This window comes from Emys orbicularis, chromosome 17 (assembly GCF_028017835.1).
Source record: "Emys orbicularis isolate rEmyOrb1 chromosome 17, rEmyOrb1.hap1, whole genome shotgun sequence".
Lineage (NCBI taxonomy): Eukaryota > Metazoa > Chordata > Testudines > Emydidae > Emys > Emys orbicularis.
This window is the reverse complement of record NC_088699.1, coordinates 4,204,441-4,228,492: the sequence shown is the minus strand read 5'-3', so window position 1 is coordinate 4,228,492 and position 24,052 is coordinate 4,204,441. Positions and strand designations below refer to the sequence as shown.

The 24,052-nt window shown below is 42.1% G+C and overlaps 2 protein-coding genes across 4 annotated transcripts; one reads left to right on the top strand and one right to left on the bottom strand.

The window, feature by feature from the left end:
- Positions 1-262: 262 nt before the first annotated feature.
- SHPK (sedoheptulokinase) lies at positions 263-11,411 on the bottom strand. The gene is made up of 7 exons (XM_065418341.1): positions 10,858-11,411; positions 9,327-9,468; positions 6,656-6,839; positions 4,437-4,589; positions 3,030-3,205; positions 2,206-2,406; positions 263-1,123 (listed from the first exon to the last, which is right to left on the bottom strand). The coding sequence occupies exons 1-7, from the start codon at positions 11,050-11,052 to the stop codon at positions 729-731; spliced, it is 1,446 nt and encodes a 481-aa protein (XP_065274413.1). The 5' UTR covers positions 11,053-11,411; the 3' UTR covers positions 263-728.
- A 310-nt stretch (positions 11,412-11,721) lies between these two features.
- CTNS (cystinosin, lysosomal cystine transporter) lies at positions 11,722-23,405 on the top strand. 3 transcript variants are annotated; one of them, XM_065418085.1, is made up of 11 exons: positions 11,722-11,777; positions 12,445-12,527; positions 13,900-13,978; positions 15,216-15,300; positions 15,407-15,510; positions 16,659-16,790; positions 19,941-20,040; positions 20,132-20,251; positions 21,152-21,322; positions 21,790-21,907; positions 22,380-23,405. In XM_065418085.1, exons 2-11 carry the CDS (start codon positions 12,461-12,463, stop codon positions 22,508-22,510), a joined length of 1,107 nt encoding a protein of 368 aa, XP_065274157.1. In that variant the 5' UTR covers positions 11,722-11,777; positions 12,445-12,460; the 3' UTR covers positions 22,511-23,405. The 3 variants fall into 3 exon arrangements, with proteins under 3 accessions (XP_065274157.1, XP_065274158.1, XP_065274156.1); XM_065418086.1 differs by lacking the exon at positions 11,722-11,777 and adding an exon at positions 11,933-12,069; XM_065418084.1 differs by lacking the exon at positions 11,722-11,777 and adding an exon at positions 11,933-12,081.
- The last annotated feature ends 647 nt before the right edge of the window (positions 23,406-24,052 follow it).

Genomic DNA, 24,052 nt, shown 5'->3' with positions numbered 1-24,052 from the left:
CTGTAAACAATTGTGCATTAAAACATGAGAGAAATACCTTCCCGACCCCCAGCTGGTAACCAATCTGCACTCTGAAGCGTGAGCACTGATGTTTATAAAAGTCATTATACGAGTTAGTCATGAATCTAACTTGGATCAGCAGCAACGTACTTCACGGATCCTATAACCTTCCCTCCTAACATTTTACTGTTACTTAAGAGCCAAAAAGGTGCTCAGCCCTTCAGAGAGAGAGAGAGACTCTTCAATGTATAAGATATGGTAAATTATTATTTTATTTGTATTACAGTAGCACCTTTAGGCCCCATTGTGTTGCACATATATATGGAAAGAGATAGTTTAACCACAAAACATCTCTAACAAAGGCTACAGATGCCATTACTAACAGACACTGGCTCTTCTTAGCCATCCCAGGCTTCTTTCCTAACAGGAAAATGAGCCTATGATGAAGTATTATCTTCAACCCAAACTTAATGGATCTTTTCCCTTCACGCAGCCAAATTTCATGTGATAATTAGTTCTTGATGCACAATTAGGAATGACAACGTAAGGGCAAGCAGGACTCGGAGTACATTTGGAACCAGAGAGGGACATTAATGCAAGCTGTTCTTCTTCATACTGAGTGGGATGGTAGATTAAAAGCAACATCAGGAACGTTGAGGGAACAGAAAGAAAGTGTTGATGTGTCCAGAAAAAAAAAACTTTATATCAGACAATCCTGAACTATGGATTTATCTTCTGTGCAGCATCACCATTGCAGCACCCACGGCTGCATCCACATCCTTTCCATAGATCACAGGAAATGGAAAAATTTTCTCCACCTCTTGCTTCAGCACCTCATTCCTGGAAAGGGCACTTCCACTTCCCAGAATTCTCTTCACTCCTGCCTCTTTCAGGTGTTGAAATGGCAACATGGAATGCAGATTCTGAATGATCCCATGGCACAAAGCTCTGGTTACATGACCCAGAGAGAGATCAGAAGCAGTGATACTAGTCACTGAAGCCAGTTGCTCAGGCATGTGCCTTTCTCCAAATACAGTTGGGCAGATTGAGAGTCTAGTATCATTTTGGGCCAAGGCTGCGTTGATCATTTGTGTATAGACATTGGACTCTAGAACTTCATACCCTGTCAAAAGGAAATGGTGTTACTAATTTTGTCAGCCTGGTGTCCCTTTCACCTGTCAGAGATGAATGCTGGAGACTTAAAGTATGCTAATGATGCTGTGGGCTGTTTCAGTGGTGTATGCTGGCTCAACAGAACACTGTGTATTTGGCTTCTCCCTAAGGAGATCACTTTTGCAGGAATACGAACTCCTCATCCAAAGTATTTTGATCCAAGAAGTCTTTTCTGATTATAAACACTACAGTTCTGGTAATGGAACAGTTTTCTCTGAAACATTAGCTATTGGCTCAATTAAAATGAAAAAGCAACAGTAAAGGTAATCTTGCATGTTTGGAAACTAACCAACTAGTGACCTTTTCTTAATAGGGGCAATCATATCCACCTTCTATGCTGATAGTGCAAAGGTCACAAACATTGGTTGGAAGGATTTTAGAATTTACTGTTGCACTGAGACAACTCAAGGGAAGGATATCAAAGAAGTTGTGACAACACATTTTAAAGCACTTGGGGGAAATGACATGATTGTTTTGTATGATACTGCACTAAATCTGGCTCTTTAAAGTCCATTAAGCATTTAAAGTTCTGTGAAAACTGCAATTCAAGGCAATTAACATAATCAAGTCACTCTTTCTAGTCTCTATGAACATGGAAATTAGTGATTTACTTCTGATTTATTGACCTATAATTTTTCCTTTGAAAATGTTTCCTTCTGAAATGGAACCCACAAAGATATTCTCACTCACTCAAGTGCTTGAAACAAAAAAACAAAAACAAAACCCAGACACAATCCAAATGCAGGCTCCTGTTAATGTTATTCTGAGCGTGTCCCCTAATTGTTGTAGGAAATTCTAGCGCTACAGTGGGAACAAATCAGGTGCTACATTATTTCTGCTACAGATGACACATACTGTACAACTGTGGTTTTCAACCTCATTTCATTTGCAGACCCCTAGAAAATTTTGAATGGAGGTGCAGACCACAGGTTGAAAACCACTGCTGTACAAGACTCGCTGCTTTGACTCAGTCCCTCATATCTTGCTGACCAACTCCCATATTAAGCCTTGTCTGTCCCCAAAATACTTTACCCAACTCCGCCATCCAGCGTGCCAACATATCCACAAATGTTGCCAGCACATTTCCTCCGTTGAGTGATGCTGCCACTGCCAGATAGTTACCATCAAAATAAGGAAAATAGGCAACAGCTGACAAGGAATCTGGTGTCTCTGGAGGCTGGAATCCCAAGGGCATGGGGACTGTCAGCTGAGCAGAGGTGCTGATATTGAGAACTACAACACAAGAAAGAAAAGATTTAATCTTTTAGCAAGCTACCCTGAAAGAGGAAAATAAGTTATCCACATACTGTGGTGTTGAGCACAATATAAATACCGAGCTAGGAACAACAGTCAGGCAAAAAAGAATGCTATGGTATTAATGGAAAAACTTTATTAGTCCTTTCACAGACTAGGAAAATGGTACTCAGACCTATTGAAAGGTCTTACAGTAGAACCTCAGCGTTACAAACAGCAGAGTTATAAACTGACCAGGTAACCACACGCTTCATTTCGAACCAGAAGTACACAATCAGGCAGCAACAGAGACCAAAAAAAAAAAAAGAGAGAGCAAGTACAGTACTGTGATAAACCTGAACTACTAAAAATAAAAATAAAGGCAAAGTTTAAAAAAAGATTTCACAAGGCAAGGAACCTGTTTCTGTGCTTGTTTCATTCAAATTAAGATAGTTAAAAGCATCATTTTTCTTCTGCAGAGTAAAGTTTCAAAGCTGTATTAAGTCAATGTTCAGTCGTAAACTTTTGAAAGAACAACCATGTTTTGTTCAGTTACGAACAACCTCCATTCCTGAAGTGTTCGTAACAACTGTAGTTGTTGTGTCCCAGCTGTATAATAATACCTGCATCAGTCCTCTCAGTCATACAAGAATAAACAGAGCACTGGAAATCTCCCAGAGCAATTCCCACTTCCGTTCCCTTTGGTATTCCATGCCAGTCATGGGGCATCCTCCCTGCAATGTCACCAGGGTCACCCACTTCAGGAAGCAAGTCAAGGGGAAAGCCAGATTCTCTCAAACTGCAACCAAAAAAAAAAAATTATATATATATATATATATACACACACACACACAGATGGATTAGTCAATACTACAGCATGCAACCTGGCTATGTGAACATCCCTGAGGTCACAGGCTAACCTGACCATGTGCTTGTGGCTGCTGGGTTTACAGAATCTTTTGCTCACTCAATTAGCTCTGCCTTGGACAAGTTCAGACTTCCAGTTCCATTGGCTGTGTTGGCTAAAAACTAAAACAGTTTTGTACAGAATAGCCCAGAAGAGTAAATAAATCCACCTACATTTATCCTTGATTTGATCTAGCAGGGATCACGTGTTCAAACCACCAAAGTCACATAGCCAAGCAGTATGGTAAGGGACAATCAAAAGAACAGACATATAACCAATTTTCAAGTGCTAAAGAACACTGGCTCCCAGGAAACTCTCATGCAGAGGGTTAGCAGGTCAAAAACAAAAGAGAAAATGTTAGCTACAACAAACAAACTTCAATGTGAGTATAGGCTACTTGACTACAACCACTACTTCAAGTCAGAAAAAGCTCAGTGAGACAAATCCAAGCTTCTGTTACCCTTTCAATGGGCTAAAAAGTATTTTACCTTCACTGTTAGAAGATCTTTTCACTCTGGAGTCATGGCCCAAACTGATCCCTGAAATGTATAGGGCCCTGGACTCCACCCCCTGAAAGAGCAAGTCATTTAAAAAAAAAAAAAAAAAAAAAAGAATAAAACTGAGGTCTCATCAAATGCCCGGTAGCCTGACACCTTTTAAATGACACTAAGTGAATTTTAATGCTTATGAAAGAGCTCAGCTGAAGGCACTGAAGAGTGAAATTCTCTTTAACCAGCATGTAGATATAGCATGGACAGTTGACCCACTCTGTCCCACCACTGTACCTCATCCATGCCCTAGAGAGAACCCTGGCAGGAAGGATGCAAATAATTCAGTATCCATAGCCTCTTTGCTGAGTCAGTCAGTAATGCCTTCTCTTAGGGTTTCTAAAAATGACAATGCCAGTGATGGCCAACAGTGATGAGGTTTTATGTGATGTACTTGCCCACCACAAACTGGAGTGAGTCACACAGACTCATTCAGCAAAGGGCCAAACAACCATCAGAGGGGGCAGCTTTCAACCACCCCCTGCCTGGGCTGTAGTCATACTAATGGTCTACAGGAGTATTCACACCATCTGGGACAGACAATAAATAAAATCCACTGGATGACTGTCACTTACATCTCAGTATTCCAGCTTTTACTTCTGGAATTAAAATATCCCCAGCTGGCAGCATTCTGGACGGACATCAGTGGCCTTTCCAGGTCACACAACATGGCAACCACGTAGTCGTGGATGGTACCAGCTGCATCATAAGGCTTCAGAAAATCTGGGCTATTTAACAACAACAAAACAACAGCTGCTTTGTTAAACATCCACTTGCTAACAGTTTCCATTTGTAGTTGATATTCAGGACAAAACCGGAAACACATGACAAAAGAAACCGTCTGGAAACATATGTTAATAATTGAATGAGAGAAATCCTTAGAAAACAAGAGCTCCACTAGAGCTGGTTAGGAAACATTTTTTCTCCCCACAAAAAAAAATTTGACTACAAAAATTGTTTTTATAGAAAAACCAAAAATCCGAATTAAGGAAAAAAAATCATTTTTGGCAACTCAAAATTTAGTAGAAATTAGACATTTCCCTGCAAAAATCTGTTTTGATATAAAAACAAAAACAAAAACAAAAACACAGCATTCTTTGTTGATAAAAAAAAAATTTTCAAGAAAAAATTTCAACTATCTCTAGCATCTACCTCCAACACTGCAGTTCCTCCATTAGCACCTGGGTTTGAGGCCAATAAATACAATTAGATCTTTTCCAAACATTCTGAATAGGCTACTTGAGGTTTACTGTAAAAATGATTTAACAGTGAGTGTCTGAGGGAAAACAAAAAAGCTGCTTATTGAAGAAAAATAGAAAAAATTGAAATTTGTGTCTAATGTTCTTCAGTGAATTGTTACTTTGCAATAAAACTTCATTACACTGTTGCAGAGGAGTATTACTGAATTCCTCGCTGTGTATAAAAGGAAATAAATAGTGCCACGAAAGTCAAATGATGCAGAGCAATATTAAGTAAAGATAATGAGGAGTAACTCCTAAGGGTCCTTAATATTAGTCAAATATTACATTGACTCTGTCCCATCAGTAACTGCATCCTTTATAAAAGACAAGATTGCTTCTATCACTCCAGAGAACTTTAGAAACACGCAGAATCTCACAATCAAAATTGCACAGAACCAACTATAAAGACTGCCTCAGTGATCAAGTCCTAGTTTTTCCATGCAATTGGATTTATGGTGTGTTACCATGCACAATACTCACTCCTATGGGGAGATGGGGGAAACAGTTTTAATACACAAGTTCTTTGTGGCAAAGTACACAGCTGCAAAGCCTGTTATAAAGAGAGAAACAGCAGCATACTTGCACAGAGATGTCCTGCTCTCAGCTTTGGAGCATCTGAAAAAAATCTTAATTCCATCCAGTTGAATTAGGGTGCTCAATATATGTAATAAAGCAAAAGTACCAAGGATGAAAATAACAGTATAAAAATTAGTGTGGAGAGATCAACCATGTTCCAGATACCATCTAAACAAACTTCAGGAGGAATGCAAGATCAAGAGTCTTTTATTCCTTTTAGCAAAACTGAACTCCTACTTGATGTGGAAGACAGTGACACTTTGGGAAATGTAATAGCTTATTGAAGCTGAAATGGTTTCAGAATCTACGCAAAGGTTTTGTGGATTCCACACGCTGCTATGGCTGAAGGCAAGTTGCAAGTTAAAAACTGTGTCCCATGCAAAGCATGTGACAACCCAGCAGATTATGTATAAAACCTCATCAGAGGCTTGGTAGGACTGTTTAGTGCCTAAGAGGGAAGGGAACAGCAGCTAATGTAGGGCCCAATTCTCTTAGCACGTTGCAGGAATTGGCCCAAAACAACTCCCCCAACATATTTTAAATTTTCATAAGTATATATAGGAACTATGCTTAAGGCACAACTATAGGGTTCAAACTATATTAACTGATGATGTTTCCGTTCATGTATAACCAGAGGTGTTTATTTTCTTGTTAAGTGTTCTGTGGTATTTTTTATTAGAAGGATGAGAGAATATCAAACTCAGTTGTATATGGTTAATGTTTAATACTTCCATTTGAAATGATCTTCAGCCATTTAATTAATATTATGATTAAAGGGAAGTTCTGCTTCATCTCACAAGTCTCCTCCTGCTAGTGCATTATGATGGATAGGAAGAAATATACAGCTGCGGACCCTGAGCCGGTATTAACCTTCTACAAGAACACTGACTGTGGCTTAAATTCCAGCCAAGAAACTGCTAATGAAACGGCATGATACAGAAAATCTAATGAATACAGCTGCAGTCACAGGCTTCTACCTGTTCTTCAAATACCAGTAGATTGTGGCACATCCAAATCCTGTAGCCAAGCTGAGATGTGACTGTGGTTGAGGAAGAGAAGAGAGGAAACTGCTGCTACAGCGGCCATCTTGCCACGTAATCAGATGACTAACTTCTCCAGGCTGAAAGGTGTGACCAGTTCCACTCTTGGCCCATTTGCAACCTGAAATTGGCAGTATTTGAGAATCACAGCATAATTAACTGCAGTTGGTCTGGCACTTTTCAACTCCTGTGACTCAAATTATTCTACAAAGACACATTTAACACTTCAAAAAAATATACCAGTACTGACTATAGTCAAACTAACCAATCATGTTTTCCAGCCCTGAATAATCTGCCATAAAATTACCCTGAGATGAAGGGGAAAAAATGCTGTCCATAGGCTTTAGCTCTGTCCTCCTAGTACCCATAATATCCATATGAACAGGCACAGGTAATGATCGAGAAAAGACAGAATGTCACATTACAGCTGCCTTCCACAGTTCCTGTGCTGGGGAAGTCATCCCCTGGCCAGATAGAGGGCTTTTATGGACCCTTTACACTGCTCCAGCCCTTTTACATAGCATAAAGAAGCCACAGTGGGAGTGAGGCTTTCACCCATAGAAGTTAAGCCACACTGGCAAAGAGGGAGCTTATACCAAGCATGGCAGAAGGCATTATTCTACAATGACCAGTGTCTCCACTAGCCTGAATTGAAACTTTGATACAGCTCCTGAACTTCACTCTCATACAGAACAACTTTAAACAAAATGTAAAAGTTATAGTATTATGTGAAGCGTCCAAAGTCCATTTCTATCTTATTTCCTTTCTGTCGGAGAAAAACCAGAGTTCTCACTCTCAGGTTGGGTGCAGCAAGTCAGATACTTTATTATCTCTAGCAATTGCGTGGAAGGAGAGAGCTAAACAGGTCTCTCTCCAGGTAAACAATACAGCAACCATCCCCCCTTCCTTTGATACCTGTTCCTTTAAGTCTATTTCAACTGTATTTCCACTTCATCTATTTTTCTAGTTTTAAAATTGATTCTAAGAACTATTATTAACCACAAAGCTAACCCTAAAGGATGCCATTAAAATGTAATTTGCAATATAGAGTATGCGGTTTCACTTAATCTACTCAAAGTAGTGAGAGCAAACAAACATTCTCCTTCATGTTGTTGAATACAGAAATTTAAAACAAAAAGTGACATGTGGCTTTCTGAAATGAAATATTAAACACCTCCACATGAGAATTTATGCGGCTGATGGAGTCATGAGGTTTTGTTATGCAGCACTCATGGGACAGCTAGAAAGTAGGCAACAGACCCATGAATCCATCAGCCCTTGGATATACTTCTTGGTGATGATTTTAGCATTTAAAATAAAATCACAGTGGTGAATAGTTCAGGATCTCTTAAAGCAATTGAGATCCTGCCAATATCTGACAGACAATGATCAGTACTTTCGGAAAATCAGTTTTATGTTCTACAGCAAATCTCTGCTTCAACTAGGGAGCTCAACATTAAGCAATAATAAAAATATTCAATAATAATAGCTATAGGAGTGTATTGTGAGTTATAGAGAGAATAAAGACATGGAACCAGATTCTGAAATCCGGAGTAATGCCCCGACCTCAATGGATTTACACCAGTGTAGCTGAAAAAAATCTATATTATAATCCCTGCCCTACAGAGTTTACAATCTAAAACCCCAATCTTGTAAACAAATGCATGCAGCTACACATTTACTTGAGTATTTGCAGAATTGGGGCCTATGTGAATAAGTCACAGAGGTTGATTTGGTTGCTTGTGACTTGGATGCTAATCCTACAACTACTTACACATGCAGAATTGCATTTCCATTTCCCAGATACTCATAGAGTCAACAGCAATAAGAGTATTGTGCATCTGTCATCTATGGCTTATAAGAAAACCATTTCATTTAATGTTTTGGGCTTTTTTAAAACATCTGACATCAATTCAAATATTAAATTTATTAAATTTCACTCCTCGTATTTTGAGTTCAAACTGGAATCTTTAAAAACAACATTCCAGAGCAGAGCAGTATGGGTAATGCTATGTACATTTCCATAAAGTGTAAGGCTAGCTAACTTTTCATAGCAAGGTAGACTCAGTAACCTCTCTACTGAAGAGGAATTATTGACAGGTATTCAGACAACTCACTGGGCAACAACTATTAAAATGGCTCATGTGGGGAATGGGATAAAAAGAGTACTGTGTGTTCCATAAGCACATTTCATTTGGTAACAAACAGAGGACAATTGATAGATAATAGTAAAGGCTCAATTCCCTTCCAAATCCCAATTCTGCAAAACCTTCCTCACGTGAATAGCCCTGTTGACTTCACTGGGACTACTCACTCACATAAGGATTCACAAGATCAGATCCTTAATTAGTATGTCAACAACATGATTAAATGGAATGAGTGGTTGTAAATGACTGTCTACTACAATTAAGAAGAAATGCATGTTTAACAGGACTTTTTCTGACCATTATATTTCATAAAACATCAAGATGTTTTATGGCAGTTTTCTACAGATTATTCCAGAACTAAAAATGATTTCCAACGTCAATAGATCCATCTTCCATGGCTTCAGCCATTTAGCTTCTATACTACAATATTTATAGCAAACATGTCAAAAGATGGACATTACCTTGGTTTGTTTTCCAAAACACAACCCCATGCATTTGTCCTGAAATACCAATGCGACTAACCCTTTGAAGGTGCTCCCGGGGAAAAGCCGCAAGGCATTCATTCAAGGCTTTTATTATTCTCTGGACATCTTGCTCCATTCCCTGCAACCATAAAATCAGTTATGAGGGTGCTGAGGCAATCTACTAGATTCATGTACAGCATTTACTTAAGCAGTGATACAGTAGCTAGAAGTGAACACCATCTATTATTTAGCTTAACAATATACTATTACTATAGCTGAATTACTACTACATAGTTCAAAGTTTCAACACACACTAATTTAGATGATTTGTGGCTAAATAATATACGCTAGAAACTATAGTTTAATTACCCACACACAAATACATATGAATTATTCTATTAACATATAACTTTGATTGTATAAACAAAGATGAGGTTTATCTGCTGTTATTATTATTACTTATTACTGTAGTGCCTACCTTTACTACTACAAAAGTCAAGGCCTAGCATCATAACAAGTTCATTAAGAGCATAGAGATGTACCTTCCATCTTTCTGCCCTGGTTTTTGCTGGGTTGTATCAGTAGACACAGTGGACCAAAAGCCCCTTAAGATGAAAGGATCTTGTTGCTTCTTTCTAACACACCATGCCCTACTTAAGCAGCACTCTGATGAAGTTAATGGTTGTATCCCGAAATAAAGTGTAAAATGGGTTAGGGCAGTTTGCCTCTGTTCCCTGTGAAGCAGCATCACATACAAGATCAAGGTGCAGGGAAAAATCTATTTTAAGTTTTTCTAAGGTTCTGATAAATATACATCTAAGTATCTGGGCTTTCTACTGTTTTCTAGATGCTCAGGCGAAGTACATAACTTGGGTTTGGGCTGTAAGTTCACTCAATCATGCTGGAGCCAAGTCCGCTACAGCAGCTAACTATGGTGCCATTTCAGAAATTGCTCAGAGCTGTGTCTGTTTTGAAACGCCACAAATCACTAGGAAAAAAAAAAAAGGTATTCATTGCCTATAGTAGAGAGACAAGGTGGGTGAGGTAATATATTTTATTAGGTTGGTCCAATAAAAGATATATTACCTCACCCACCTTGTCTCACAGATATCCTGGGACCAACACGGCTACAACACCACTGCACACTTATTACAGGACAGCCAGAAACAGTAATCAGCACTAATTTTGGCTTCATTTGACTTAACCATTTAGGTACCTAACCACTGATTTTTTAAAAACTGACCCTTCTAGAAACAGACTGTTTTACTCTTACTTGGCTTGGCTTTTTCCATACAACACAAGAGAAGTATTTTAAATTAGATTTCAGATATACAGACAGACACACATGCCACCACCACCGCCTGGTTTGCCTCCTTTCCCCCTAAAGAGCCAAGTGGCATCCTGCAAGTCATTAAAACAACGCTGATAAGTCATTGACGCTGACATAACATAGTGGCACAAAGCTGTGTTGGTGAAACACAATGCCTCTGTCTTGAGCTACCTTGCAATGCTACTGCTTATGTCTCACCTGTGCTCCAGCAGCCAGGCTATCAGCCTGCGCCTGTGTCTCCCTTGAACAGCTCTGGGCCACAATTTGCCCTTGCTCTGTCTCTATTACCAAGGCAGCCTTAACGGAGGTGGTGCCCAGATCTATGCCCAACACACACATAGTTCCAGGTGTGGCACATGGACTCAGACCTATAGCTTGGTTATCAGCCATCATTTGTGTTGTCCTCTGGCGGCTGCCACTTCTTGCACCACTGGGTGTGTTCAGTCCGCCTGCTGCCCAAGTAAATGCCCAATACACAGGCAGCAATAGGGGACAGGCGCAGAGACTCAGCCCTGCAGCCTGGCTCCCACTCTCCAGCCCTGATCCTTGGGGTGGCTCTCGGTTACTCGTCTCTCCACCGGCAGGGTGGCTCTGCCCGAGGGGTGGCCAGGTCTCTGCCCTATGCACAGGCAGTGCCAAGGCACAGGTCCAACTGGCTCTGGGCTCCCATAGCGGGCAAGGGCTGGAGGGCCTGGGGCAGCAGCAGCCACCTGAGGGTTAAATCCAGCGCCAGACAGGCTTGGGCTAGGCCCTGGGCTGCGCTGACCCTTGAACTACGAACCTCGGAGCCACAGATCCGGGGGGGGGGGAGGAGATGGAGCCTCCATCTTGAGTGTGGCAAAACGCCCGCCCGCGACCCACTTCTGACGCTTCCCGGGGCCCAATCCCCCGATAAAAACATATCTAAAGAGTTTTAAAGGAGACTTTAATTAAACCAAAAGGGAACACCCCCCCCAGGGCGTCGCTAGCGCCCCAAAGCACCAAAGGCCACACCCAAGATGGCGGCCTGGGGCAGCCATTGCGGCTCTACGGCACGCGAGAGGGAGGCCTGATATAGGCGGCTGCAGGTCACCTCACATGGGAGGAAGGAGCCGGTAGTCGGACGGAGTGGTTCAGCGGTAGGTGTTTCTCCTGTCCTCGGGGTGCATAGCGGAGTGGGGACCCCCCTCCGGAGGAGCGGCCCATGAGGACCACAAGTTCCGGCATGCACTGCGCCGCGTAGTCATGGGGGCTGAGGGGGCGCATTGGTGTGAGGGGACCATCCTGCGCCCCGGGGGTTCGAGCGGGGAGGGGAGCCCCCAGTTCCCCTCTCTCCTCCCCCCCCCGGCTGGGGCGCTGAGACACCCCTCCTGTGCCCCCTGCCTTCTGCTGCCTCCATGTGCCTTGGCTGGGGGGGAGCAGAGCGCTGGGGTAGATGACGAGGTGTGAGGGAGGTGTGGGGCGGGGAAAGGGAGGGCTCTAAGCTCAGGGGGCCCTGGGGTGGGTGGGGCTCAGAAATGGTGATGCCAGGTGGGAACTGGGCATGGTGGTAAGTGGGAGCTTGGCAAGATAGGCTCACGGTGGCCCCAGCCCCAGGGATGGGTGGGGGCTAGGTGTGGAGGTGTAGGGGCAGTGCTGGACTGGCCATGGTGTGTGGGGAAGTGGGTTAACGATGGCCTTGGCAAGGTGATGGGTGAGATGAAGTGATGCAGGGCACAGTGGAAAGAGAGTGGTAGATGGGGCTGTGCTGCTGCTGCTGAAATTATGCAGGAGCCTAAACAAAATTTCCTTTCATTTGCTTTGTAGCTGTCTGAAGAATAGAATGATGAAGAAAAGATTGCTACTTCTCTCTCGGTTGTGTTTTTCACTCTCATTGCTAAAACTTTGTGGTAAGTGTCTTCCAAATTGGGAAGATTACCTAGCTGTGCACCAGATCAGCAGTTGGTTATTTATTAGCTAAAATGGCTGTCAATTAAAAGGATATCTGTGATGAAAACCAAATATTCTCCTGTTAAAGGTGACCTGGGTGAAATTGTGGTGTGCTTATAAGGGTATTGGCTTGATGTAATAGCTTCTAACAAAGAATTGCTCCAGCTGTCATTGTCATGTTGGGAAGTTTCTTCCCTTGTATACTACCTTCAGACTGTTTTGTGGTCACAAGTCAGCACAAAAAGTGTCTTGTTTCACTATTGATGTAAGTGACTAGGTCAGTAGGCTAGACTCTATAAGTTCAGTCCTCATTATATTGCAATCAGGATCACTAAATTCACCCTATCTATGCTAGCTATTTGGTTTATAGTTGCCAGACGTGTCTACAAGATAAGACAACCAAACTCAGTCACTTGCAATATATAGAATTTTAACAAAAATCTCTAAAAATTGCATTTAAAATACCATTTCCCCCCCCCTTCTCTCCTATTTAAGATAAGATGTCTTTATTCTTTGCTTTTATAAGCTTCCAATATTAGCAGGTATGTGTGGTGAGTTCCAGGTCAGGATTTAGGCATATTTGTCAGAATTTGGGCAGGGGAGTGGAAAACTGTCTGTGGGAGGCTGAGCTATACTGTGGCACTTGCTTGTAGCTGAAATGTAATCGCACCCTAGTCAGTTAAATAAAGTGACTGACAAGCAAGAAAAGTATAATCTTATTTCTAGCTGCCTTATATGAATATACCCTGAAAATCAATAGATTGTTGCATTGTACACACTTCAATGGCAACAGTTTCAAGCACAATAGCAAGATGTTGACTGAGTACTGCAACGGCAGGTTAACGAGCTGAAGTTCTTGAATTTCTTGGTATTCTGCTGGGCTCGTGTGGATAGTGCAGCAATTTTCAGACATGCTTTAAAGAGTTCTGATTCTTACAGATAATTAGGATCCATTGCTGATCATAGCAAGAAACAGTAACACTTAAATTAGCATTTTATAATTAGCTTAGAGTTTAAAGTATTTAACTAATTGCATGTGTATAATATATTTGTTCCAGGAGACAATTGTTTGGCCCATTTACTGTTTTCAGTCTGCACTTTTCTCATTGTCTCAATTAAGTCACTTGAAAAAGTGCTGATGTTTGCTTCCACACTGTTGCTAGTCACAGCTGTCTGCCACTCTAACCTTTCTGCTAACCAACGCAATGAGCTTGTCTAACTGGTTTGTACTCTCAAATTGCTTTCTTCCGCCACACAGGAAAACAATTAATCTTTTTGGGAAGGAGGTAATCCTTTTGTAGAAATCTAAGCTTCATGTTTTTCTTTTTCCAGATGGAGCCATCATGCTATCTGTCCCTGAAGTGGTTTCATTAGAAAATGGTAGCTTGACAAATGTCACCATGATTCTAAGGTAAGGTTAGAACATCAGTTTCTCTTCCTTTAATTCTCTGCTTTTGTTACAACCGGATACACCCACAGGCATCAGACCAGAACAGAGAATGGACAAGACTTGTTCAGATAACTAACTAAATTTGCAGGAAAGGTGGTGGCTTTGTTCATTTAGGGCAGTGGTTTTAAACTTTTCATTTGTGGGCTTCTAACCATTTAAAATGGAGGTGTGCACCCCTTTGAAAATCTTAGACATAGTCTGCAGACCCCCAGGGGTCTGTGGATCAGAGGTTGAAAGCCACTGTTCTATGGTTATGACAACCTTTCATGGACCCCCTAGACATAGTCTGTGAACCCCCACCACTGGAGGGTTGAAAACCACTGATTTCGGGTGAGTTTCATCCGTGTGCAATGGGTTAGTACAAGGCCACTGTTCCACTTAAGCTGTGGTACATAGCCTTCATACTAGCCCTCATGGGGGTGAAAATTCACCATTAGGTACAAGCTCAGACAACAGTCTGTATTTTTTTGTATCGCTAAGTTTGGCTAGATGTAAGATCCAATACATTTCTTCTGTTGAGGTATTGAATTCTGCATTGGCAGGGAGATGGAGGCAGTCTCTTCCCGCTGTAATTACTATGAGCCTAACAAACGTGCTTAATGTACAAATGTATCTAGAAGGACACCTAAATGTTTTATAAATTGAACAGAGGTCACTGTTCCCAGCACAGAAGTGTAGCCACCTCAGAAGTGAAACACATACTGTAGCTGTGGAGTAGATATTTACTCTAGTGCAGTACTCATTTTCTCAGTCTCTCACTAATAGTGAGACTTTTCCCAGGAATGGAAAGTCCTTCTCAATGTGAGATGACATGGGGTGGGGGAGGGAGGAAGACTTCAGAGAAGACTGCAGTGGTGGGGATTGGTGGGATGCTTACAAAGTGGGAGGAGGAATAGGGAAATATCAGACTTTTAAAAGATATTTATCCATCTTTCAAACCCCTTTTAGAATTGACTAGTGGCTGCACAAAGGGAGACATACAAGTTCTATCCAGTTCAGATTGGTTTGTCAGTGAAGGACAGTATCTGTTTCTAGAGTATCATGTTGGTGCCATAAGTGATTATTAAATGTAAATTGTATGTGGTCCATCCAAAACAATATTGCCTGAGCTGCATGGAATCAGAATTCTCCCAGAAGGCCTGAAACCTCCTTTAACACATGGATTTGTAGGCTTCATTTGACTTATCTATCTTCACAGTGCCCCATTAAATGAGACATTGGTGATAACATTTAATGTTACATATTCGTCAAAAAATGGAACCATTGTTGAACTACCTGATCAAGTGAGTAACAAAACTGACTTCAGACCTTATGCTAAAGCTTGCAATTGGTGTAGTCTGACCTCATTAAAATAGTTATTACATGTAACCTTTCTTCCTTGTCTGACAGGTAATATTGCCTACAGGTCTAAATAATTCTAGCTTTCAAGTGAAAGCTAAAGATGTTGGACAAGTTACAGTTTATCTTCATGCCAGTAATTCCAACCAAACTGGGTGAGTTTAAACTACAGTTCAACCCCGGTCATGTGCAACTCCTTGGTATCCAAAGTAGTATAATCGTTTCTACTCTTCCCTCCCCCTCCCCACCCCCCCCAAATACGCCATCTCACAATATCTTACTAATTACACTGCAAGTTCCCTTGATTAACAAACAGTCAGTGTCTCTTCCCCCACCCCCCACAATGATGTTGAGATAAGTAAAGTGGTACTGGTAGCTTCTGTATCTTGTATGTATCTTGGAATCATTAAACCTAAAATCCTAGGCATTCATAGGTCAGGTTCAACAGCATACTCTAAATCCCACACAAGAAAAGTCTGAGCATGCATGACAACACTACTCAAGCTGGATACCATTTGGCCCTAAACTCCGTGGGCTACTGCTTTGTTGCTATGCCTATCTTGCTAACACGCTTCCAAGTCTGAGAATCCTATCCTTGAATGCTAACAGCCTGACTCTCCTCTGCACACCCACAGCTTTCACAAGACTTCAGTGCAAGCCACAAGTACTTAGCACATCCACAAACCTTCCTGCTTAAAGAGTCTCTTAAGGAATCATGTGTTCACAGGTGGAACTCTCTCTTCCTTGATATCAGAACAAACTGGTGAGATGGGGACTGCTGAGTTGCATTTGCTTGTTGCCGTTAATACCACAGCTCTGCAGGATAATGCATGGTCTTATCACTTCCTCATTTCACTTCTGCTTTTAACTGTCTTGATCATGGCTATTGCTACCCACATCACAACATATCCAGGAACACAAGACAAGACAGATCATAAGGCTTTGCTTGCCAAGCATGAAGAGTAAAACCTGGCTGTTGCACAACAGTAACATACTAAGAGGAGTGGAAGCAATAGAGGAAGATGAGAGGCTTCAGAAGGCCTGTATAAGGGAGGGGAAAATATAACCGAATGGAGGAGGATTGAGGGTAGGCAAGACATCACTAGGATTTGTAGAAATCTTGGGAAGACCACAAGGGTGTGTGAAAAAGGGGAAAGCTTTATTTCTCTACTAAAACCCAACCCTACATTTTGAGTAACTGACTTGAGTTTTCTGCCCCACAAATTAGAATGAAGGAGTATGATCTATGGGAAGTGCAGAGAACGACTGTTTAAAAACTGATTTAATACAAATTCCTTTGCAGTCCCCGGATTCGATTCCAAGTGATTCATAGTAACATAGTGAGGATTATAGACCAGGTGACTGGCTGGATCTATTTCTTTGCCTGGTCGATCTCCTTCTACCCTCAGGTTTTTGAAAACTGGCGACGAAAAAGGTAAGGAGACTAGCTATGAAATGTGCCTGAATCTTGACCATTTGTAACATTAATATGTGGACTGGTTTCTGAGTAGGATGGGGAATGATCAGAGATCCCCTTAATGTAGTTAATTCCCATTACAGAAGAAAACCAAACCCCATTATTACAAGAGTCCATTAACCTCAGTAATATAGCAGTTGAATTGATTAGAAATATAAAGTTTCTTGTTGCAAGCTCAAGTACCTTTTCTAGAAAGCTACTTTCCTAACAACTGTCCGAGTCAGAACCCCAAGGCGCTGACCCTGCAATTGGTTTTGCCCAAATGGACCCCTGCCAAGTATCATTGAAGTCCAATGGGCAGCATTCACATGTGGAGCTCTGATTGCAGGATCAAGACCTAAGTCACTAAAGATTTAAAAATACCAAAAAAACAACTCCTCTCCCTGCTGGAGAAGTGATTCTCCCCATCCCCCTTCTTTCTCCCCATGAGCACAATAATGGATTCTTCAGATCTTAAATTCACCATCAGAGGGAGCCCATGTAGCCTCATGAGGATACTGGCAACTTTGTAGCAAAAAAATGTGAGTAACAGAGTTCAAAGCAAAATGCACTCACTAATACATATGCCTCCCTGAGCAGACTCATCTCTATGGAAATTAGATCATGTCTATTATGTATGTGTATGAGGGTAATTTCCCCTAATCACAATTCTGCTTAACTCCACAACTTCTCACCTGTTAAAATGAATGGTTATTCAGGATTAAGGCTGCAAGTTTGTCACGGAAGTCACATAGTCTGTGACTTTCCATGACTTCTGCAGTAGCTGGTGCACCTGGCTCAGGGGCAGTTCAGGCAGCCCCTGCGCCAGGCGTATTGGCCACTGCTAGGCCAGTCTCAGGCCCCAGCAGCAGCAGAGTTTGGGTGTGGCAGGGGATTGGGGCATGGGATGGGGTGAGGTGGGCTCAGGGCGGCGCTTACCTGGGGGGCTCCCTGGAAGTGGTGACATCCCCCTCACTCGCTGCTAGGCAGAGGCGTGGCCAGGCAGCTCTGAGCCAATGGGAGCTGCAGGGGCGGTGCCCTGGGCAAAGGCAGTGCACAGAGCTGCCTGGCCACACCTCCGCCTAGCAGTTGAGCGAGGGGGATATCGCCGCTTCCAGGGAGCCCCCAGGTAAGTGCCGCCAGGAGCCTGCCTCACCTCTACCCCCTCCCCTACCCAAACTCTGCTGCTGGGGGAGGCGGGAGAGAGCATGGAACCAGGAAGGGAGCCAACCCGTGGGGGACCCGGGCCACATGCTGCCCCCAAGTTTTAGTCACGGTACTTTTTTTAATAGTCATGGACAGGTCCTGGGCCGTGAATTTTTGTTTACATCCCATGACCGGTCCGTTACTTTTACTAAAAATACCGGTGACTAAAACTTAGCCTTATTCGTGATCTATACTGTGGCAGCTAGAGACGGCAGCCCCATTCTACTAGGCACTGTAGAAATAGGTAAAACATACAGCCTACTCCATGGCAGGGAGTGGGTTTTTTGCATGTTCGACACCTAGAGTAATAGTTTCCTAAATGCCTAATTGACTTAAGAACCAAAGACCTATTTTCAAGTCACTCAAGTGCTTTTGTAAAATGTACCCCAATCTCAATCGCCATGTGAATAAGTAACTGGAAAGATGGGACTGTGTCTAAAATATATATCAACACACTCGCACATACTGCAGTGGTGATATGGTTGTCCCTCCCCTTCTGGGTTGGAGGGAGGCCTCACCACATCATCAGGATCACTGCCTAGTACCGGGGGGATTAGCAGACCAGGTGTTAGCATCCTGACTGGTCTAATGGGGCAGAACCCCAAAGAGTCTACAGACTACCAGGCCTGCAGTCAGGGGAAGGGCTAACGAGCCATCTATGGGCTCAGGCCTGCACGCAAGGGCAGGGCTAACCTGTCGTTCTAGCTTTGGCAGACAGTAGGCTAACACCTGCCACCTGGTCTACATTGGTTAGGTTGCCCCCCAGGGGTGGGATGGCAGGGGGTAGGGAGACCCGGTCCCAGCCCAGGGCCCTGACAATTGCAGAGTGATCCATCGGTGGGGAATCCAGCTGCAACACACTGACCATGTTTCAGGCAGCACTACAGCAGACGAGAGTCAGCTGCCCCTTGGCCACTTCCTCCCCTCCCCTCCCCTCCCCTCGGTGTACCTAGATCAAAGGGGTGTCCTCTGTCTCCCCAGGTAGGTGGCCAGCAGCAGTCCTGGCAGCTCCCTTGCAGACACAAGTTCCTTCGTAAGCAGGATGTGTCTTATCTCCCTCACTGTTTCAGATCCAACTGAGCCAGAGCTCTGCCTTTTATACTTCCTATCCCATCTATCCACTTCCAGTGGGAAGGACAAGGCGGGTCTGGCTCCGCCCACCTGGGCAGAGAGGGTTGTTACACACACACACACACACACACACACACACACACACACACACACACTGTGTGTGACTACATGTGAATTTCAGCCCTGGTGAACTTTCAATAGCACATAAATTGGAGGGAGAATGGAACTTTAAGTACATCCTCCAGTGACCTAACACTAAACCATGATGTAATATGGATGGTTGACAAGATTTTGTTGTTGTTTCTCTCCCCCCCCCCCCTTGTTGCAGAAGACACTTCGTATTTGTAACCAATTCATTTAGAATCCATGCCTTTAACAATGACGAGTTATCTTGCCTCTGACTTGAGGTTCTTTATCTCAGTGAGTGAACAAATGATTGTTTGTTTATAAAAGTTTAAAACTCTTACCTGGAATGTGAGGACAGAACAGTGGGCAGTAGGAATGGACTCCTTCTGATGTAATGCTTCTGGTTGAAGATCTAATCTAATTCATTGCAGTTGTATGGAGTTGAGGCAGACAACATAGCAAGATGAATTTTGAAAGTAAACTTTATTGTAAACGCTATCAAAATATATAGTATGTGTGAGGGGCAACCCTCACTGCATACAAATGACTTTTTATAAAGCAGTATGGCCACAGTTTCTTCTTGGAACAGTAAATGTAGAAAGCCCTTAAATCAGAACCTTCTAGTGTCAGAAAGTCAGTCCCTTTATGGCACTGACCATACTGCTCTGCAGATGAATCTTTACATGTAAAGTGGGTTTTTTTTGGTTCTTTTTCTTTCTTTCTTAGTGTTGTTGGACTAAGCTTTGACTACGTAGCATTAAACCTCACTGGTTTCATAGCATACAGTGTATTTAATGTAGGACTTTTCTGGATAGCCTACGTCAAGGTAAGTGCACTTGTCATTCTTTCAATGAAATATTTCATTACTTGTAGAACAGAGTTATGGTAGCTGACTTGCTTGGGATTTTAATACTCAGGAGCAGTTCCTACGCCAGTATCCCAATGGAGTGAACCCTGTGGACAGCAATGATGTTTTCTTCAGTCTCCATGCAGTAGCTTTAACTCTCTTTCTAATATTTCAGTGCTGTATATATGAGGTAGGTTTACCTATGATACTCTTGTATTCCAAATGAAGCCAAAACAGTTGATTATGTTTAAGCTTTGAGGCTAAATATTAATAGAATATCTAGCAATTATAGGGTTCTTCATTTTCACAGCACTCTACAAACATTAATTCTCAACATCCTTCTCAGGTAGGCAAATACTATTGCCATTACAGGGAAAATGGGGGCACAATTTCTATTACTCTGGCAAAGCCATGCGGACTAGCAGAATCCGGTTTAGATTTGGGAGGTGTTCTGGGGTTCCACTTCTGTGCTCAGTTCACTGCCGTCACAATACAAAATATGTGTGGATGGTGTTCACTTACAGACAGTAAACATGCTAGGTGGAAAAAAATATTCATACCTCTTCTGGGTTAACAAGTTGTGAAAGAGGGGTGTGTGTGTATATGCGCTCCTTGCCCCCTCTGCCAGAATAGGATGGTTTCAAGAAAAGTCAGGGTGTGTGGTAAGAGTGACTTCGGAAGCTTCTCTGTGCCCTAATCACTGATGATCTCTCAAATGCTATTATGAGCATAAAGCCCCACAAATTGTCTTAATTTAGAGTTGAGTAATAGAACAAGTCCCACAAATCTCCCACAAAAACATTGCAGAAAGATTTTTGACCCCTTCCTCCTGGATGCTAACATTCTGAACAAGATTCCCATGGGAATTGGACTTGGCAATTGTGCTGTTTTATCATAAACCTATAGCAAGCTGTTATCCCCACATTGTTTTAGTATCATACTTGAGGAGGAGGAGGAGGGGTCAATCTAGCCAGTTCTGCAATGGGCTTTGGTTGTATAGTATGCTCAGCATTGTGCATCCTATGGTAACAGGGGTGGGAGGGAGCTGGGTATAACTAATTCTAAATGTATATAATGTCTTGTTTTTCAGAGAGCTAGTCAAAGAGTGTCCAGAGTTGCTATTGGGCTGCTTGTGATTGCATGGATCTTCACATTTACCACCCTGTCTGTGGCTGCAGCTGGAGAAATCACATGGCTACAGTTCTTATTTTTCTTTTCTTACATTAAACTGGGAATCACACTGATAAAATACTTTCCACAGGTAAAAATGGGCACTAATGTCTCCTAACTCAAGTGGGTATCAAGATGCCATATGCTAATATAGGCAGCTACCGGGAAGAGCACTGCAGGTTCTTTAACATGTGGTGCATATGATTCTAGAATGCTGACTATGCTATTTTAGAATTGTGATCAAAACAGATCACTTGATTGATGGCTTTTGTGCTGGCTAAGCATGCAAGTAACTTTTTTGCAATGTCTGAAAACTGCAGTCTGTTAAACCAGCGAGGCTCTCTTACAGCTGGGGTTGACTGAGGCATTGAAAGGTCAATCTGCTTATCTGATGTCAAAATTAAGTGGAGAATTCTCTATTGATGGGGTAGAATAAAAAGTTTTGTCTTGTCTGACTGCTTGATCTGCAAAAATATTTGATTTTTACCTATAAAAGGCAAAGTATGCAGCATATTTAAATTCACTTTGATCTGATTCCCTGCTATGCCTCTCTTGTAGGCATACATGAATTTTCAGCGGAAGAGTACTGAAGGGTGGAGCATTGGAAATGTGTTACTAGATTTTACTGGTGGAAGCTTCAGCCTCCTTCAGATGTTTTTGCAGTCTTACAACAATGGTAAGCATGGAATTGAAGTGTCTTTTAGGGCCTACGTTGTCCACTAAAGGAAAAACCTGCCACAAAGCACTTTCTACCAGTCCAGACCCACTTAAGGTCATTCTCAAACCTAGGTGTCCTGCATGGCAGCACGTGCAGCCATCAGTGCTATAAAAATGTGGTAAAGGATAAGTGTTTGGTTGTCTTCTAATGTAAGCGATTTACACAGTTGTTCTTTGTAACTATACAGCAGCACAGAGTACCTTTATTGCATTAACCCGCACAATGTAGTGAAATCAAATTATGATGAATAACCTGTGCTGTTAAAAATAAACCATTTTAGTGACAAACTTTAATGATTTATCTTATACCCGCAACTATGGAATAACCATTATCCTTAAGTCAAGGGATGGCCAAGACCAGCTTAAGTCTATTAAATCGGTTAATGTGAGTGACAATGCAGCTTTTCAGACTACCTTATTTATTTTGACAGATGAATGGAAATTAATCTTTGGAGATCCAACTAAGTTTGGACTGGGCCTCTTCTCCATCATCTTTGACATAGTCTTTATCATCCAGCATTACTGTCTATATAGAACACGGGGATATGAGTCTTTGGACTAGGGCCCCACCCTGAATAGACACAACAGTACGGATTTATTAGCCTTGCCTCTCTACTGGCTGAGGGATTTCCAGACTACTCACCAGGTACCAGCGTGACTAGTTCGAGAGTCATGCTGTTGTTTATAATTCCTCTTCGGTATGGGACTGCAGTGAACTTTTTTTTGCTTAATGCCAAATGCCTTAATGGATATTCCATTATCCTACTCCTTGCAGCTGGAAAAGATTGGCAACCCTGGCAGCTAATTCTGGGCCAGCCTGTCTTGAGCTGGCCTAGTAATATGTGGCTATCTTTGACCAATACAGCATTCTGTGGGGGGTGGGGGTGGGGGGGGCAAGGAAAGAGCTGGGCTTCCTTCAGCTGAACACAATTGAAGAGTGAAAAATCCAACCAGGTAACTTTTTAAAGTAGTGACCAAGAAACAGGTTTTTGTGGAGTGGACAGTAGAATTTAACTGTGCTGCTGCCTTCATCATCTTCTCCCAAACCAAGTTGTAAGTGGAAAGCAGTGGCTCAAGAAGAGACTACTTGGTAACAACAGATACTTACTGTTACATGTAGGTACAATGAGTTAATGAAGTCACTAACCAAAAATCATGAAGACCAGACCAGCACTAATCAGACTTAATATCACAGCACGTTCCTATGACAGTGTCAAGAGCTATACTTAAACACTTAAAAAAATGACTTTTAATGTGATCTCTGCAAGTGTATACCACCAAGCACTTTCAGTAAAGGTACTAAATCTAGTGCCAAATTTCTGAATATTTACTGCACTAAGTTAAGTTATTCACATTTGGTTCCATTAAAGTGCCTAGTCTGTGCTGTTGAACAATTTATATTATATTTAAGTCTGATATTGTTGTTCAATTGCCTAATGATTAAAACTTGTATTCGTCTAAGTGTTTCCTCCCTTTTCCTGAGTAATCTAGGCAGTAGCTGATAAGCACTTACATGGCACCTTCCAGGTAAAGATCTCAAAGCTTCAAGATTCCCTCTGCAAGGTAGGCATTATACCCATTTTATATAGGTGGCTTAAGGGAAATAAGGTCTTTAAGTAACAAGGCCTTAACATAAGAGAATGCAGGAAGGTGGTGAATTGGGAATAAAACTTAAGTATTGACTCTTGCTCAGGTGCTCTGAATTGCTTTCTCTACAGCATCCATGCAAAGAATGTAAGATATTTAATCTCCAACCATGGTTGAACATTCTTGCACTTTAAACTGTACAGCTTGGCACTACGCCATCTCTTATCTTTGACGGGAGTAAGGAATAGAGTAGAGTAAAAGGGACTTTTAAACACAAGATTTAGAATCCCTAATGTTCAAGGTCTGATTACTTAGTCCTGCAACCCTCCTGCTAGAGGGGAAATCAACTTGTTCTTCTGCACTGAAAAGTTTAAGATGGTAAAATAGCAGAAGAGAATGTACTCCTCCCCCAGAGATGCTCCAAGTTGTAAATGGGTGCAGAATTTGCTGACTGTCACTTCACTGTTAGCTGTTTAGCATATCTTCTTCACTGTAATATGGCTGTCTAAAAGTTGTC

What these genes read in the sequence shown, in the direction of transcription:
- SHPK (XM_065418341.1), bottom strand. Translation starts at nt 11,052, where the DNA reads ATGATGGCTGATAACCAAGCTATAGGTCTGAGTCCATGTGCCACACCT. An exon ending in GTTTTGGAAAACAAACCAAG is followed by an intron (nt 6,840 to 9,326) that starts GTAATGTCCATC and finishes TGCCAATTTCAG; the next exon opens with GTTGCAAATGGGCCAAGAGT. An exon ending in TACTGGTATTTGAAGAACAG is followed by an intron (nt 4,590 to 6,655) that starts GTAGAAGCCTGT and finishes GTTGTTAAATAG; the next exon opens with CCCAGATTTTCTGAAGCCTT.
- CTNS (XM_065418084.1), top strand. An exon ending in CTCATTGCTAAAACTTTGTG is followed by an intron (nt 12,528 to 13,899) that starts GTAAGTGTCTTC and finishes TTCTTTTTCCAG; the next exon opens with ATGGAGCCATCATGCTATCT. An exon ending in AATGTCACCATGATTCTAAG is followed by an intron (nt 13,979 to 15,215) that starts GTAAGGTTAGAA and finishes CTATCTTCACAG; the next exon opens with TGCCCCATTAAATGAGACAT.